This window comes from Danio rerio, chromosome 13 (genome assembly GCF_052040795.2).
Source record: "Danio rerio strain M-AB ecotype USA chromosome 13, GRCz13ab, whole genome shotgun sequence".
Classification (NCBI taxonomy): domain Eukaryota; kingdom Metazoa; phylum Chordata; class Actinopteri; order Cypriniformes; family Danionidae; genus Danio; species Danio rerio.
In genome coordinates this window covers 10,980,463-10,999,383 of record NC_141033.1, presented here as the reverse complement: position 1 = coordinate 10,999,383, position 18,921 = coordinate 10,980,463, and the positions used below count along the sequence as shown (strand labels likewise).

The following is an 18,921-nucleotide window of genomic DNA, read 5'->3' as shown; positions in this document are numbered from 1 at the left end:
TTATCTAACAAATAAAGCTTTTATTGTTTGAGCTGACAAAATAAAAGGATTGCCTTAAACACATTCATGAAATAAATTATTTGATATAAAACCTCTTAATTTCCATAAACTGATTAATTCAGCCTAGAAAATCGAGACCTTTGTTAATACAGACATCTAGTTAATTTAAAAAAGTTGATAAGGAAAAAAAATGTAAGTCTAATGCTTAAAAAAAGATAAAATAAGAAGGACTATCAAACTGGACCATAATCCATGGCCTCCGCAAAGTAAACAAAACCTCGTCATTCAATCAGACCTTTGAGAAAACCCATCCATCATCATCACACTGAAGATGCCCTCATTCTCTCAAACGCAGGTCACACACTCAGAAACACTCACTCGTCATTTTAATTACACCAAAACCTTAACCAGCATTTCACTTAATTACCACCATTATTAATAATCTGACAATTACACACAGCACAATCACCTGACGGACCACTTAAAGTTTCTATTAGAGCTCTGTGTCTGCTAATGCTACTTGGATATCAGTGTTTTTAATTATGGAAGAGAAGAGCGGGAAAACGCTCCACAGGACGAGAGCGGCTTTTGACCCGTCAAGCACAAGGACGCTTGATGAGCTGCCATTAAACATCAACTTTTACAGAGTTTATAGTGGCCAACTTCAGGGGAATCAAACTACTGTAACTGTCAGGTGCCGAAAGTCTAGGGCTTTGTCTTTTATAGGGACTGATAGCGAATAATTAAGAGTTCAATTAATCATATATTTATATGATTATTAATTAATATATGAATCTTATACACTTTTCAGGTATATTTTACTTAACAATAAAGAACTTATATTATACAAGCTAGAAATCTAGCAGTGCTTATAGATTTTGTCATAAATTCCTCTAAATGCTTTATTTTAGGTTCAATTCCAATTCTATTTTTGTATTCTATTATTGTTATCATAACAATATAATGTGGCAATAAGATTGTAACTGTGCTGTGCATTTACACCATGGCCATTGATCAAAACACATGAAAACAACATTGACGTTGTACCAGACACTGTCAAAAGCCCATTCCCAGCAACTAGACTTATTGACATTCAAATCTATGGTTTCTGTATAGTATGTCATCGATTGACAGATGGCAAAGTATGTTGTGGGAGTGCTATACAGGAGTTATTAATAGGGATTATACAGATAGCGAAATTTAGCAGGGTTTTATTTATAAATTTTTTTATTAAAACAAACAAGCGGTTATGAATGTATTAAAACATGTGCTTGTTTGTTGTAAAAATCCGGAATAATGACAAAAAGATTTGTGCATCTCCTTATTTCCGTGTGCAGGTGTATAGGGGGAAATTTCGTACTTCTTGGTTTCCAGTGTGGTCCTGAAAAATCTCAGTTTCAAGGGCTATCTAGCCCTTCCCCTTAGCCCTACAACTTCAAGGTAAAGAGAATTGGGACACCCCTACCCCTTCACATGAACACGCAAAACGAGGGTGAAGGAGTCGGATTTCTACTTTCAACATTTACATTTCAACATTTTACTTTTACATATAATTATTTGATTATTTGAATGATCTTTTAAATTGACCTGAACCAATGAATAACTAAAACACTGCTTTATGTAAGAATGTTCAGTGTCCGTGCTTCTCTCTTTGCCTGTCTATTTTAACTTTGTTTTCAGGAGACACAAAAACCAGGTCATAGATCATGAAGATCTCTCCCTGTCCCTCTGGATGGAATTACTGATGCAGAGGAGAGGAAAAACACCTGTTCTATTTGTCAGGATATTGTCTACAGTAATTTCGCTGTTTTGATTGTTAATTCTGATTAAAGTAATTCCTTTTGTATGTAGATAACTCTGCGTGTAGTAAGGATATTGTAGTCGAATGTTGATGGAACCAGTCTTGAACCAGTTTGATAAAATAGCTGAACGTACAAGAAACAACCTTAAGTTTCCACAACAGACTGTCTCTTGCGTCTACTGTGTCCCTGGTTTAGCTTTTACAAGTCAGAAATCAGCTCTTAATAACTTAGGGTCGGCCTGATCCCCAGGAATCATGCCACCATCCATATCTGGAGCTAAATACAATACTTCATTGACGCCGCATTTAAAATTGTCTATTTTTGCTGTATCCTATGTGAACTGTTCACCTGGATCCCACCTTTTCTGGACTTGTGAAAAGAGTATAATTGCTGCATTGTTGTACTGTGAGGCAGAGCAGCCTAGGAGCTCATTGCTAGTGTTGAAGCTGGCTTCTGCTGATGACACTATAATCTTCAGTAAACTTAATTTATTTATTTGAATCTCTGACTTCGGCTCTTTTTCATCTAACAGACTGGTCATTCTTTGGGTTAAACTGTAAACCATCCCTACAAGGGGTAGGGGTAAAGAGAAGGGCTAAGAGCTATAGACTGACATTGCAAAGTGACTTTCAAAAGTTATTTGCTTGAAACTGTTCAACAGACTGCTCAAAAAGACTAATAGTTTACCATGTTAAATTAAAGGCTTTTGCTAAATAACTGCACAATCCTGCATTATCAGCTGGCTTTAGTTCTTACATGTGGATTGATTGCCAACACATAATTTTACATATTACTTATGATATAAATAATGCATTTGTAAATTTTGATCTTTGATGGAAAAGCTATAATCCATATTTTAGTAATACTGTTTTATTTAATTTCAAGTTAGAATATGTTTTTTTTATAAATAAATGTATGCAATATTTTAACTAAATCACACTTGAATTAAACCAAATATATTTTATTCAACAAAATTTAAAGTAGATTTAGTCAACTTAAATCTTATGAAATTTAGTCGACTAAAACTAGACTGAAGCAGCGTCTCAAATGGCACACTATACACTCATGCACTATGCACTTACACACTCAACAGCATAGTATATGTATGTATTGTCGCCCCAAAAGGACCACTAATGTTTTCCTACTAAGCGGAAATTCAAACCGTTTACCTGATGACGTTTGTCGGTTGCCAAATCAGTGAAATAAATGACCAAAAAATCAAATAATACCTGCCATGAGTATAACCGCATTCACCATCGGGAGGTGCTATAATCACTCTCATAGGAGAATTTTGCTTTCACAATCCAAAATAAATAAAGTTATCCAACATGTGCGCTCGATAGCTCCGCCCCTTCCGCTATGTGAGCAAAACTGCAGTCGTTGAGTGCGTGAAGTGTCCATCATTACACACTTCATTTTAGCGGCTGAATGAGTGCATCATCCGGGTAATTAAAGTGCACTTATTATTTTTAGAGTTGTTAATGTCAACACACTACTTACAGTTTTTATACTACAAAATGGTGTAGAATAGTGCATACGTATGCCATTTGGGACGCAGCTTAAAACTAAAATGACTCAGAAGACTAAATATGACTAAAACTAAAATGTATTTTGAGTCAAAAGACTAAACTAAATCAAAATTTGCTGTCAAAATGAACACTGCTGAAAACATCTTTCAAAAACTAGTGAGTAAAGTAGTATTTAAATAAATGACTGTTATAATAAATCAAATAAAAACAAACTATTAGTGAAAACTAGTTTATTAGTTATTAGTATTAGTTATTCAATGATACTAAAATAGCAAGACTTGAAGAGATGCCATAGGTCATGCTCATCAAGAAAATCTTTGCTTTTCCATGTCAAAGTCGAATAAATGCACAAGTTTTAAGTACTAAAGATTACTAATGGCACATTTAGGGCACATGTCCATCAAAGCACATTTGAATAAGTGGAAATGCCAGTGTTCTTCCAAAAATGCAAAGCTGTGAGGACTTCTTCAACTGTTGGAGCTTAAAAAAAAAAAAAAACACAGACCGCCCAGTGTTTCGCATGAAACGCATCCTGGCATTCTAAAAAAAAAAAAAAGTGCACCTCTCATTGAAAGCCACTGAAAAAATACACTGAGCTCGAGAAAAACAAGCCCACTAGGTTAGACATGCAGCCTTACACGTCAACAAAAAAAGACAAAGATCCTCACTCACAAATCATGAACTGTGCTGAGTATTGGCAGCTCAATATGAATGATTTTGTACTCATGTGACACCGGATGATGCCATAGGATGATATAAGAGCAGTGTTGGATTAGTACATTTCAGGAGCAAAAATCAAGCAAATGCCTTAAGAGGGATTTTAACTTGTATCCCAAATTAACCTCTGGAAACAATGAAAGCCAAAGCTGCTTGAGATCTCTGTATCCTGAGGTGACCGTTTATCGGCTAAAGTAACGTCCCAGAGGAATCGCCATGATCTGGTGTACGCATAAAAAAACAGAGCCAAATGGCATGCTCTAGATTTGCAAAATCGTCTGAAGAGAGGATCATTGTCTTGGTTAAAAGCCCCTGACTGATGGAGCTGTATATCTAAGCGCAGGCTTATTTTTCATCCATACAGACAGTGATACAACAGAATTAGCAGAGATAAGGGTTTGTAGAGGACAGACCCATAGAGAGAGGGATAAAGAAAATGGGGGAAATTGTTTTTTTTAAGTTAAAGCACCCTGTGGCTATGTTTACGTTTGTGGATTTTTGTTTTAAAGAGCACGACTTTTGCCAAGATTAGGCCTGGCTTCTACACTACTCTAGAGTTAACTAAGGGCCTACTCACACTATGCCATCCGTACCGTGCCCATGCCCGTTTCCCGGATCGTTTGAGAAGTGTGAGTGCGCTGAATCACTTGGTTCACTTGGCCGGCCCTGGCCCAGTTGGAAGAGGTGTTTCTGAGCGCGGTTCACTTGGGCTTTGGCACGGTACGTTTGTGTGTGAGTGCAAAACGCGCCAAAGCCCGAAACTAAAAGCAAGACGTGACTTTTAAGGGGCTGTTTCATATGGATTTATTAATCATTCTTACTGTTCAGTGAACGCAAACTGTCGTAGTTTATTAAAGACGAGAACTCCTCACAGCACGACAGCTGCGCGCCTTCAGCAGACCTCCTCATTCCTGCAGCACGAGAGCTTTATGATTGCTTATGAGCGCCAAAAGTTGCGGATCTGTTCGGCGAAATATCTGACTGCGTGTCACCGCATCCCTAAGGACTGTCTGGCGAAATATTTGACTGCATGTCACTGCATAACAAACGACTGAAACGATATAACTAGAGAAATCTCCACTGTGCTGCTGAGTGAGAGAGCGCTTCCCACTGAACAGCGCAGCATCGATGACGTAAGCGTGCCCAGGCCCGTTTGTGGTTTGAGTGCGGGCCGTCGGGGGAGACGGGACAAGCGTGCTTTGGCCCAGTTCGAGGCAACTGTACCTAGTGTGAGTACGGCCTAATAGTACTCAATTAAACACTCTATATTTTCGGAAAACATGATGCGATTTAGTGTACTTAAAACAGGTGAGTGGGCTTCACAAACCACCTTTATATAATGCATTTCCTTATATAAATTAATAATATAAAAATAAATTCAGATTTGTATCCTGCTCTCTTCTGAACACAGAAAAATCTGCTGTTAGCCATTTAACACTAGATGCATATTTTCTATAACAATTACTATTGTCACTTATATTTTAACACTGATCTTCCACTTTTGCCGTTTAATTGCACTGTATAGTTACATATATTTTCAAAATACTAGCAACATTTAAGACATTTACTGACTTTTTATGTCATTGCCTTTTACTCGTAACAAATGCCATTATTATTTGTGTTTTATTTAATACTTTTAAATAGACTATAGTTTAGTACTGATTTATACCTTTTAGTTTCTAATATGCTCTGTCAGTGTTTTGAGATCTTTTTTTAAACGTATTAAAAACGAAAGTATGGAATAGGATTGTTTTCATTTTTAAAACACTGTGTTAAAACAAATGCACACTAGTGTCAGCGAAGTCTAAGAGAAAGCAAGAAAGAGAAAGACTGGTGCTGACATTCAGCAGTGCAGAGGGGCTTTGAATGTTGTCATATTAGAGCGCTTGGCTAATTGAACATGGAAATGGCTTTGTCGGAGCAGTTTTCTCGGTGGAAGTGTGGACTCGCGAGACGCTGTTTTCTGCAAGAACAAGACAGAACACAGCCTATAGAAATCCCCAGAAGAGCTCAAAACAAGTCAAGCGTCTCAAAATCAGTGACGTCCTAGACCGAGCGCTTGCTGAAGAGTCTGACGTGAGAACAGAGAGACGCTTGGAGTCTCTCCAGACAATTAAAAAGGTCTTTCCACACATCGAAAATCCATCTGAATTGTGTCTGAAAACTCAATGAAGTTCTGCTGCTAGATGAACTTCTCATTTAATAATGATGAGCGCCACAAGCTACACGTTTGGATTCTGTCTTTTAAACCCGTGTTTAAAGTTTTTATCTATAGTAAAAAATACTGAGCTATTTGTTATAGATTAAGACTTTATTTTTAAAAAATGTGTTGGACAGTCAAACACTGTTAAAAAATTCTGTTCCACATAATGAATTTGTGTTGGGACAACATGAAGAAAGTTAACTTAACTTATTATTTGTTATCATTTTAAGTATTTTAAACATAAAACAATAAAGTTCTTCCAAAACAAACTCAAGAATTATGTTGTCTCGGCTCATTGTAAAAAAAAAGTAGTCTGAACAAACAACAAACGTAATTTTTTGAGTGAACATTGTAAAACACTCCAGATATTGCCAGCAAAATGTTAATTTAATTTAATAAAAATTGTTTTAATTAAATATATATATATACAAATTTAAATGTAAGAAAATAATAAATAAATTATATGAAATAAAATACGGAAGAGGCATCTCAGTCTTCTCTTTTAACCAAAGCAACAAGCAAAATGTTCATAATAATAATAAAAAAGAAATAATGCAAACTTAGAAAATTGCTAATGCATTGTGCTTTTGCCATATCTCAGAATTTTCCAATTATTACTGCAAAATTTGTCCGCATATAAAAAATTAATAGAAAACTCAGTGAAAAATGTATCAAATTGTAAATTATAATTATTATTATTATTTCTATTGTCATAAAAGATAAATCCATATTTCGATAACACTTTAAAATAAGGTTCTATTAGTTATTATTGGTTAAGGCATTTGCTAACATGAGCGAATAATGAATACATTTATTACAGCATTGTTATTAAATCATGAATTTAATGAAATCTTATTGTAAAGTGTGACCCAAATGATAAAATAAAAACAATACACTACCTGACAAAAGTCTTGTCGCCTATCCAAGCTTTAGAAACTACAAATAATAACTAGACTTCTAGTTGACCATTTGGTATCAGAAGTGGCTTATATGAAAGCCAAAATCTCTAGATTATGTTTATTTTATTCAAATAAAATATGATCATGTCTTGATTTTTAATTGTTTAATTAGGACAGTTAGGTCTGACTTTGCTTAGACAAAAATTGTGTCACTTAACAGAAATAATGTACAGTATAGATTATAAAGTCATGGTGATTGGGAAAAATTATTATTGTATATGACTCCCATGAGCTAGGACGACAGTACCCATACATCTCTGCAATAAATGACTCAAATAACTTATTAATAAAGTCATCTGGAATGGCAAAGAAAGCGTTCTTGCAGGACTCCCAGTTTATCAAGATTCTTTGGATTCATCTTCAATGCCTCATCCTTTATCTTACCCCAGGCATGCTCAATAATGTTACAGGCTGGCCAAAACCTGGAGCACCTTCTTTGCTTTTAGGACCTTTGATGTGGAGGCTGAAGTATGAAGCCTGATTTATACTTCTGCGTCAAGTGACCGGTGTAACCCACGGTGCATGCAACGCGCGTGGCTGTGCATTTATACTTCTGCGCGCTGTCTCTGTTGGTCTGCATTAACACTTCCGAAACGCTAGTTGGCAGTGAGGTGTAAATCTTCCTCTGTGTCGAGTTTCTTCGTTGCTTTTTTGCTTTTCCTGAACACTTCCGGGATGTACAAGTGGCTCAAACTCGCTCATTTTGAGGCAGGAACTGGCGGACGTACAACAACTTTAACTATGAGGTAAACACAAAACAAAACTTTCCATCCGGAGCTCATTTACAGGACTCCACACTTGTAAACAGTCGCTCGCGCCATTCGCGCGGCTCTCGGCCCCGCCCAGACTCATCAGCGCTACCAAGCTGACCAATCGCAGAGCTTACGCTACGCGTTGTTGCGACGTGTAGTTACATTTTTTGAGAGGTGCACGTCAGTGATGCCGATGGCCACGGCGAAGGGCTATGCGTCAGCGCCGTAGCATACGCCGGCATTTGACGCAGAAGTATAAATCAGCCTTAAGAAGGAGCGCTATTGTGCTGAAGAGTTTGCCCTCTCCTGTGGTTTGTAATGTAAAGGACAGCACAAAATGTCTTGAAACCTCAGGCTGTTGATGTTTCCATCCACTCCGCAGATCTCCCGCAAGCCTCCATACTGAATGTAACCCTAAACCATGATTAATACTTCACCAAACTTGACTGATTTCTCTGAGAATCTTGGGTCCACATGTGGTCGAATAGGTCATCTGCAGTATTTGTGAAGACTGTGATGCAGTTCAACAGATGATTCATCAGAAAAAAATCTACCTTTGGCCACTTTTCCAAATGATCAACTAGAAGTTAAGTGATAACTTGCTGCTCTTACAACTAGGATCAACGACAAGACTTTTGTCAGATATCGTAGATTAAAGATTATTCTTTCAATTAAAAAAAATGCAATTAATAAGAAACCGCTGTGCTCATCTCACTTTTACTTTTGTCATCACATTCTGCTTTTAAATGAGAAAGATTTTATCACGCCTAAGCCTCGCAGTGACAATTAATAATAATAAAAGCAATTGTCCCGAACGCATTGATTCAATATAAAGACAAAAACAATACCACAATACTTTCATTTTCCCAGTAAGCTGCATTTCAAAAGCGATTGGTCTTTGTAGTCACGATTTTCTCCTTCACACTCTCTAAAAAATCCCTGTACCTTTTGTCCTACATGAATGGCATTAGTGTGGCTTTGGAGCCGATCTAATTTAAAAACGGAAATATCAGTGTGGCAGTAATTAAAGCTGTTAAATAGCTGTGTGGATTGAGCACAATAACACAAGTCCCACCTCAATGATTTTGCGCGCCTCCCTGTTGCGGCCCGTTTGCAGGAAGGCAAAGAAAAGGTCGTAGAGCATCATCATCTCGCCCCGTTCAAGAGTCAAAAACTCCATCACTGTCAAGACCAGAGAGAGATGAGAAGGTCAATAAAACAGGCACATGTCTGTCAGGTAAGACACAGCAGGCAAACACACATTTTTTCATACATTTTAAAATGTTGGGCTTTTCGGCTTCCTAATGTGTTTTTATTTATTTATTTTGTTTTAGTCTTTAAAATGTCCAAAAAAATTTGGTCATTTTATCACAAGTTAGCCTTTTGTGTCTGTGAATTTCAATTAAAAGTAGGGGTCTGAACCTACACTGGTCTCACGATTCGGTTATGATTATAATGTCATTGATTCAGTTCAATTTGATATCTCTGTGCATCAAAGTGCATTGACAATGCTTTCCATCCAAACTTACATTTTTTTCTTCAAAACACAGGAATTCTTGAATTTAAATCTCCACTTTAGCTGTACTTCAAACTTCACACTTTAGTTCCTATTCAAACTGAATTTCATACCAACTTTGCCTGAATACATACAATATTTTGATATACATCTATCTATCTATCTATCTATCTATCTATCTATCTATCTATCTATCTATCTATCTATCTATCTATCTATCTATCTATCTATCTATCTATCCATCCATCCATCCATCCATCCATCCATCCATCCATCCATCCAGTCAAGTATTTATTTATGTCGGGCTGTTTGTAGCGTTTCTGAATTTGTGCAGTAATATAACAAGATATCCAAAATGAAAAAAAAAAACCCAACAACAATTTTGAATCTGACTCAGATTTTTTGTAATAGAAATATATGCAAATTAGCACGATTTATTAAATAATGCATAATAATTTATGTTTTAAGCAAACCTTTCTTTAGCATTTGGTATTAGAGTTTTGTAAAATACTATGAATCAAGTTAAATACTAAATAAAAACTCAATGTTTAAAAATATAATATTAGGCCTCCAGGGAAATTAGTATTATTTTTCAAATGCTGACTAACGATTAACGAAAGACTTGCACTTTAAGCTGAACACTTATCTATTGTAAAAAATAAATACATAAATAAAAAATAAAAAAAAGACAAAATAAATGATTTACTACGATGTAGACAGACGTTCACAACTAATCACAAAAAGGCATAGGCATTCACCTATTTTCCACAATTAAATTTTTTTGACAGGGGGTACTCCATTGCATTGTCCGCAGTGGCCTCATAATAAAGAACACTCTATGACAGGCGTGTTTAAACTCGGACCTGGAGGGCTGATGTCTTGCAGATTTTAGCTTCAGCTTGCCTCAAAACACCTGCAAGGATGTTTCTAGAAAGCCTAGTAAGAGCTTGATTAGCTAGCCCAGGTTTGTCCAGTTTGGGCATCCCTGCTCTAGGAGATATCTTTGATGACTGGTTTAAAATCCTTCCAGAACCTTAAAAACTCAATATAATTTGCCAGGCCTGTCCTTTTTATGTTGTTGCACATTAGATCAGCTCTTCGGGCATATGGGGTACCTTGGAACTCTTAACTATCTATTCACCCTTTACGTAAAATCATCCTTCCTTCTGCCGAATCTCCCTCTCCTGCAGTTAACTATCTCTTTCTTCTTGGGCATTCATACAAACCTGTACCTATTACAACCGTTTGGGCTAAGGACCTTAATGAGGATGTACATGTTTTATTTCCAGATCAGCTATGGGAGAGATGTTTAAATTGTCTTCTAAAAATCCTAATCACCAAATGATTCATTGGATAATTGCTGCATAGGTTTTGCTTGACTCTAAAGAAACGATTATACATAAATCTCTCATCTCCTGTTAACTGCTCTCACAGCAGCAAAAAAATAGCAGGTCAACTGCTGAATCCTTCTCACAAAATGGACAGACGAGCCTGGACTGTGTATTTGTTGGACATTCTCTCGATGGAACTCTCAACTTCTCCTATACATGGTGCTAATGTGAAAACCGTCGGTATGTGGCATTCAGCTGTTGATGTTGTGTCATTGTTTTTAAAATCTTTGTAAAATTTCTTTGTAAAAATAATTTTATTGATTTGTTTATTTTTATTTATTCATCTTTTGAAGTCTACCTGGGGTGGCATGGGCGTGAGTGGGTTTTAAATTTGCGCTTGTTTGTTTTTATATTGTTTCCTGAAAAACTCAAACCACAAGTTGTTAACAAAAAAATTGGCATTCAATTTTAGTTGTAAAAAATATATAATTTGAAAACAAAAACACTGAACATTAAAAAAAAAGTCAAATTAATCAAATAATTTATGTTTAAAAAAACTATTTATTGATAAATCCTTTCTATAGCTTTCTGGCTATATATTTATTTGGATATAATATTATTTAGTGGTATTATTCCTACTGATTATCCTCCATCTCTTTATTGATAGCACTGCTCACTTCATCATCAGATGCCTTGTAAAAATAGTCTATCTCCATTGGTACTCAATGGCGCACAGACTTCGGGTCCGTTCTTTGTACCTTGCTTAAATGATCTAATATAATTTGGCAAATCCTGGATTTGTTAATATTGATAACTGATCTCTGGCTAATTTGGTTCTTCAAACAAGTTCGTGAATCAGATTAAAATGTCTGGACAAACTGATCTGAGAACGCTGCATGTGTTGTGAAGGACTGATCTATCGATCCTGGAAATCATGATCAGCAATGCAACGTTTGGCTGACGCCAAAGCACCGTAATGACATCATCTGATTAATATTCAATTACAAATTTGTGAGCAAAATTACATTAAATTCGTAGTAAACGGTTTGTTAAATGTGATACGCAATAACTTTACACCTTGTTGTGGGCTGCATGCCCGTTCATGTGTCAAGAGCAATTTATTTAGTTTTACAGTTGGAGCGGATTTACTTTATTATAGTAGCCATAGTAGTATTATAGTAGCCGTTTTTTTTCTAATCGGTGTAAAGAATAACTGGATGTTTACAAAAGCATTTTGATAATGGTAAAGGCGTCTGCAACTTTTGTGAAGCATCAAATCACCGCCATATTAACTGTCAAAACATGTTTATGACTGCATAAATGTATTATTGCTTTTAAAAAAAAGTCACATATTGTTTCTATTATCATACACAGATTGTACTAAAGCGATCTAAAAAGTTCAAATCAATAAGTTTTCTCTTTGCACCACCAGGTAGCATTCTTTTTACTTTCATTCCGGGGGTGCATATTGCATAAGTCTTATTAATATATATATTTTTTTTACCTATATATATATATATATATATATATATATATATATATATATATATATATATATATATATATATATATATATATATATATATATATATATATATAATCTATATCTACATATCTATAATATATCTATATATATAAATATAAATATATATATATATATATATATATATATATATTTATATATAAAAATATATAACATTTAGAATTTAAATATAAAAATATTTTCTATTTTCCTAAGTGTATATAACTACTGTAAGAAAATATCAGAATTCGGCACATACTTTCAGTATTATGTTTGCTTTAACTGACCAGATTTAATCCTGTTTATATGAATTGAACCTGCTTTCAACCAGGTTTGATTTACCAGAACCACTCTCGGACCAGTTTTGAAGAATGAAACAATCCTGGATTGTGTCAAATCGTCAATATCCAAATCTAGCTAATCCACGTACAAAGGACAGACCCTTGCTCTTTAACACTCCAGCAAAAGCCAGAAAACACTCCAGCAGATATGTGTTTACATCAGTGAATGGGTTTGCCATTGCACATGTAGAATATATCTCTGAGAGAGCGGGTCACTGGGGCCATAAAGTGGCCCTCCAGCATCGAGGTCTCACTGCCTTAACACTTCAGATCTACTCACCCCAAACACATGAAACACTTAACCCCTCCACCAACCCTGACAGTGACACACACTATCCAAACCGCCATCATCCAGACTGCAAACCTGCCCTTCAGTGGGTGGAACTCTTCAAAATGTACACGTTCTGCACACACACACACATAATGTAATGTGATGGATAGGCTTTTACACACCTTTCTGTAAGAGCAAGGCATCTCCTTTCTCCACCAGGCTGCACATGAGGTCGTGGATTTTGGGCAACTGGTTGTATTGTTTATGGCACTCCATGACAGCATCGAATGCTCCTGCATGATCCCCGCTGGAGAAAAACAAACGACAGCTTATAGCAAAACATGCGCCTGTGTCAAATCATTCAGACTGTTGTTAATGGTTAAGCTTTTATCATGGTACAATTACAGTGTGGTGTATAAACATGTTGCAACTATAAACTAATTATAAAAAAATTAAAGTTAAACTTGAATGCTGTTTTTACTAACAACAAGTTAGCTGTTGCTATACTTTAAACTAAAGCAACTTTGAAAAAAGAATAATAAAGACTTTCTTAAAAATACAATCAAAATTACACTGGTCACAAATGCTATTAATAACTCCTTTCTTTCTATTTGTTTGTCTAAAAATGTTGAACGGCCATAATGTATTAAAAATTATTTAAAACTCTAAAACAGAGCTGCACGATTTATCGTTTCAGCATCGATATCACGATGTGTAAATCTGTAATAGTCACATCGGTGGATCTGCAATGTTGAGTCTGCAATATTAAGCACACATGATTTGTAGAGTTACTGAAGAGTTTTATCAAAAGAGAGTTTGTTTATCAACTGCATGTGTTTTTAAAGCATGTGACTGTGAGCATTTCAATAGAGTTTAAAGCACTTGGGGACAAAGAAATTATGGAGAAGTAATAAAGATTAATTTTATGTAATTACTGATACGATGAAGACTATACAGTGTTATTTATATTTCACAAAACAATAAAAGCTTTTCTTAGAATTTTTGAATTGTTTCTTGTCAAAATATCTAAATTACAAACTGAAACAAGAGTATTGGTAGATTATTTTAATAAAAAACTTAATTTTGACTTACTATTTCTGAAAGTGAAAAAAAAATCCCACAATTTTTATTTGATTTCAGCATTTTTAGATATTTGGACTACAAGCAAGACAAAAACTTTGTGATTATACAATTTTGGGATTTCGGAATAGACTTCCCAGAAAAAAAAATTTGAATGAAAAAATTAAATAAATAATAATAATAATAATAATAAAAATTATATATATATATATATATATATATATATATATCGCAATACCAGATTTTTCCAATCCCGTGCAGCCCTACTGCTAAACGTATGGACAATTTGAACAAACAACCAACTAAACAATAGCACACGAATAACTATAATAAAAATGAAATATAGATTTCAAATATATATTTTTGAGAATTAAATGGCTTTGGTATTGTCTTAATGTATTAAGGTGAAACAACACTGGTCACAAACTACAGTGATTTTCTTAAAATTGTAGTTACTTTTGCGTATGAAACGAAATGAACCTTTAAATACATAAAGAAAAATTCTATTTATATTTCACATATAATATTTGATTATGAATTCCCTCTTTAACTTTATGAGAATAAACAATATCTGCTTAGTTAAGACACTCAAAGTTCACTGCAAAGAGAGAAAACTCATTTTATAGAATTAATTACAGAATTTAAGGCCTACAACAAACAGCATGCATCAACTACAAGCTTTGTGACATCACTAACTCAAAATTTTACATAAACCCTGCACCAGACTTGACGTTTCCTTCAACATGCTCTAGTTATAGAACAAATCAGAACACACTCTGTTAGTTGACCAATCAGAGCCCATTGAGTATTTACAAGGGAGGAGCTTGAGAGAACCAGAAGGAGAAAGGAAACGGCAGTGTAGAATAAAAATAAAAAAGGTGATTGACCTCCACTTTACGTGAAAGATAAAGTACATACAAGCAGCAGTTATTGCAGAATAAAGCCCAATACACAGTGGAGGGTTATTGCATAAGCCTGAAGGGCTTTAATCTGCAATAACAACTGCCTGAATGTTCTTTATGCATCTTATTATATGACTACTTACCACAAAATGTAAAAATTAGACACGCCATCTGAGCAGTAATGGTTTAATAAATCTTTAATAAAGTGTAAAGCTAACAGAAACTCAAACAGTTAAACAAAGCATACACTAACCTATGCATTATTCAGACGCAAGATGGCAGAAACAGCTTATAAAACAACATTTAAATATAAATGTATGTATATGGATGTGAACGTATTCGCTGATGGTGAAGATGATTCAAAGCACCCAATTAAGGCCCATACACACCGGAATGCTTTTTGCACACGTTTATCGTAACCATTTTACAGCATGTTTTCTGCATTCAAACTCAGGCGATTTTCTTCGTCGCTGAGCAGAGAGACAAAGCAAAACTACCCTCTGAAAATAGATGGCACTTAATGAAAGAAAAGTGAAGCGAAACTATCCAATTCTATTTGCTACTCTCCACTCGCACTGACATTAATTTAGTTGCTGTTGTGTTTATCATATAGCTTTTTTTGTTCAGATACCAATGAAAAAGCAGCTACACATACATCTTGCCTCGGTACACCAACTTCTTCTTTGAATGAAAGTGAAACTAGGATCGCCTCGACTGTTTTGCATTTGAGCACCTTTAAGTGGTGTTTACTGTAACAGCTTCAGGCACGTGAACAAAAGTGGCAATCTAATTGGTGGAGAAGTTTTTGATGCAGTGCGTCAAAAAAAAAAAAAAAAAGAATACTGAGCATGAGGTCTTTCTTTAAATATTAAGCTTTTATGCATGGCATTGCTGTGCACAATCACATTGGTGGCCTTTGTTTAGGCATAAGGTGGTAAAGGTCGATGAAAAGCACAAGCAAAAAGTGTCCTGGTGTCCAAGTCTTTGTTATTAGTTTCACCAGTTGTGATCTAGGAATAACATGCCTTGGAATGTTGTAACCGACTAATCAGAATCAAGAATTCAAGAGTGCTGTGTGATAATATGTAATAACAGGGATCAACAGAATTTTGACTGCTAAAATTAATCGGCCGAAAATGTCATATATACTATATAAGAATAATAGTCAAAAATGAGGCCAAAACAATGTCCACTCAAATAATGTGCCAACAGGTTATTTCTACAGTATGTAGTGAAGTTGTTCTTGAATAAAATGTGGTTGTTTTATTAGCTTAAAGTTTTTTTTTTTTAAATCAGTATAATTTAAGCTATTTGGTAACATTTTAAAAGTCTTATAAAATAACTACCATATAAAAAGTTTTATAAAGCTTTTATAAAGCATACAGTTTTGGTTTCGGCTAAGAATTTTTATTTCGGTTCATCTCTAGTAAATAACTAAAATCAATAGTCATTTAGAACAATGCTCTTTAACTTCCTGCATTTTCATGCTCTCCTCCTCTTCTTTCAGCTCTTGATGCCCTCCCTCACCCCCAACTGGGCCGCTTGGCAGAATATGGCAACAAAATTAGATCTACCCTCTCTCCATCTCTCGCATCTTCTTCCCTCTCGCTCCGACAAAGAGCTCAGTGCCAGGGCTGACAGAGGCATGAAGTAAAGGAACAGCAGAGAAAAACAGCACTCCAATCACTCTATTGTGACTGCAGTGGCAGCCGTCGAGTGATTGGGTAATTACCCCGCCAATCATACAGAGGTCAAAACGGATAGGGCAGCGGCGGGGGAGGGGCGGGTGCGGAGGGAAAGTGAACTGCCGGGGTTTTAACAGGTGTAATTTCAGGAGTGTTTTCAACCCCAGAGATTATACAGTCCGGGAAGGGATATGTGCTTTACAGAGAGGTGACCTTGGAAGGTGGGTTGAATAGGTGGAGGGAGAGGGCGAAAAAAATGCAGGCAGTGATTGAGCCCTAACGAGACGCCATGCTGCTCTTAGGCAATCGCACTTAATTGGAATGAAGAGCGACAATATTATTCATCAAGCGGGAGTCAAGAGGCAATTCGAACCCACAATTGATGATTGCGCAATGCACTTGAGTGAGAAAACGAGAGAGAATTTGGAAAGCATTTTATTTGATTAAGGCTGATGTTGAAGAGTGAATGGAGAGACGATGATCCGGTCAATGCTCTAATGCCAAATTTGCCTTTTTTCCCCCCCCCGATTCTGTTACAAGGTACTAAAAATAAAGCCTGTTTTGGGAGTTCTACACAAAACTATTTCAATTCAAAATATAATTGTTTATTAGAATTTTTGTTTAACTTGTAACACAGATTTCTATCTCATATGAGCTATGTCATAGTAGAATAGGTCTACTATTCAAACAAGGCGAGGGAGAGTAATTAATATGCTCTTAAAAAGCAGACAACTGTGCACAGTTCATTGCATGCAAAAGACACTATTTTACTGCTAGGGAGCAAATGAAAGCTCTATCTCTCTCGTCTGTCTCTCTTGTCTTTCTCACTTTAGACCTTTGAACTGCTGGCACGTTGGTAAGGTCACTTTTCCTCTCTGTAGAGTAATGAACTGAGTTTGTCCGTAGAGTAAGTTTTCTCTGCTGCGTCCATCACGGATCAGCTGTGATAGCTGCGTAATGTGCGCTTTATTACACGCATATAGACTGTTATCGCATTCTTCAGTGTCTGCATCACTCATCATTGAACAGCGCTGACAGTTTTAGCCAATCGCAGCCCTTTCTGTAGATCGTGAACACAATGGCTAATCATAGAGATGTAAGATTATGCTCAGCAAGGCTCAAAAAGCAAGCGGAATAATATTTACATTACTTTATTTGCTATAAATGCTCACGTTGTCTTCTGTGATTGTATTTAAGTTTGGTTTGAAACATTCAAAAAGATTGTTTTCTTTGAGCAGGTCAAATTAAAGGTACATATATCTGACTGCTTGTATTAAAGGACAAGATTGCATTACAAATAATATTCTGTATAAATATAAAAATTTTCAAAAAACAAATAAAAATCTTCTGTTGTGAAAAATATATTAAATTGTGGATGGAAAGCATCATCAATGCATCCTTATATTAAATTAAACTGAATCGATGACATGATAATGGTAACCGAACCAAACCATAAGACCAGCGGAAAAATTAAAATGGTCGTGCCCAACTGAGTCTGGTTCTCTCAAGGTTTTTTTTTCTTCACTCCTATCAGGTGAAGGTTTTTTTTTCCCTCTCCACTGTCGCCACCGGCTCGCATGGTTTAGGATTGGTAGAGCTACGCATCGATGAATTTGCTCTTCAGTGTTTGAACTCTCAGTAATGGTTTTAAATCACACTGAACTGAGCTAAACTGAACTGAACTTAAACACTAAAAACTGAACTACACCGTTCCAGTTACTATGACCATTTATGTGAAGCTGCTTTGACACAATCTATATTGTAAAAGCGCTATACAAATAAAGCTGAATTGAATTGAATTGAATAAGACCAGTGTAGGTTCCCACTCCTAATATAAGGCCAATAAAACTTGCAGAAAATAAATAAATAACCAAATTCTCCATCTGAAACTGGAGTATTCTCATATTATACATAAGCCTGCACTGAAAACTAAAACTAAACTCACCACCACTTCTAAACATTTCCATGCATTGCCGAGGCCTGATGGCAGAACTCTATTTGAATATGATGTGGATGTGATTTAGAACTCTCTTGAATGTGATGTGACACAGATGTTCCTCTTCCCAGCCTCCAAAGCATAACCAGCCTAAAACCAGAAGACTTCCTCACAATCCCCATCAATATGAGATGAGTCGACCACAACGGCAATTACCCCACCCCCTCCTTCGTAACCCAACCACCCCCTTTTCTCCACCCTCGCCTAACTAAAACCCCCCTCCCAAAAAAAAAAAAAAAAAAAAAAAAAAAGAATTAACCATGTTGAAGGCTTCATAATTTCCCCGGATACAATTTAGCTGTCAGTGGCGCTCAG

At 35.7% G+C, this 18,921-nt stretch overlaps 1 protein-coding gene across 4 annotated transcripts in view; it reads right to left on the bottom strand.

Moving 5' to 3' along the window:
* The window catches only part of lrpprc (leucine-rich pentatricopeptide repeat containing), a 121,465-nt gene that overhangs the window by 36,699 nt on the left and 65,845 nt on the right, over positions 1-18,921 (bottom strand). For 3 of the 4 annotated variants that reach the window (XR_015505166.1, XR_015505167.1, NM_001142592.1), the window contains 2 exon segments: positions 13,126-13,250; positions 9,038-9,144 (listed from right to left, as the gene is read on the bottom strand). Coding sequence is in view for 1 of the 4 variants with exons in the window: in NM_001142592.1 (NP_001136064.1) it covers positions 9,038-9,144; positions 13,126-13,250 (232 nt within the window). In the remaining 3 variants the exon portion in view is untranslated. 4 annotated transcript variants of the gene reach the window in all.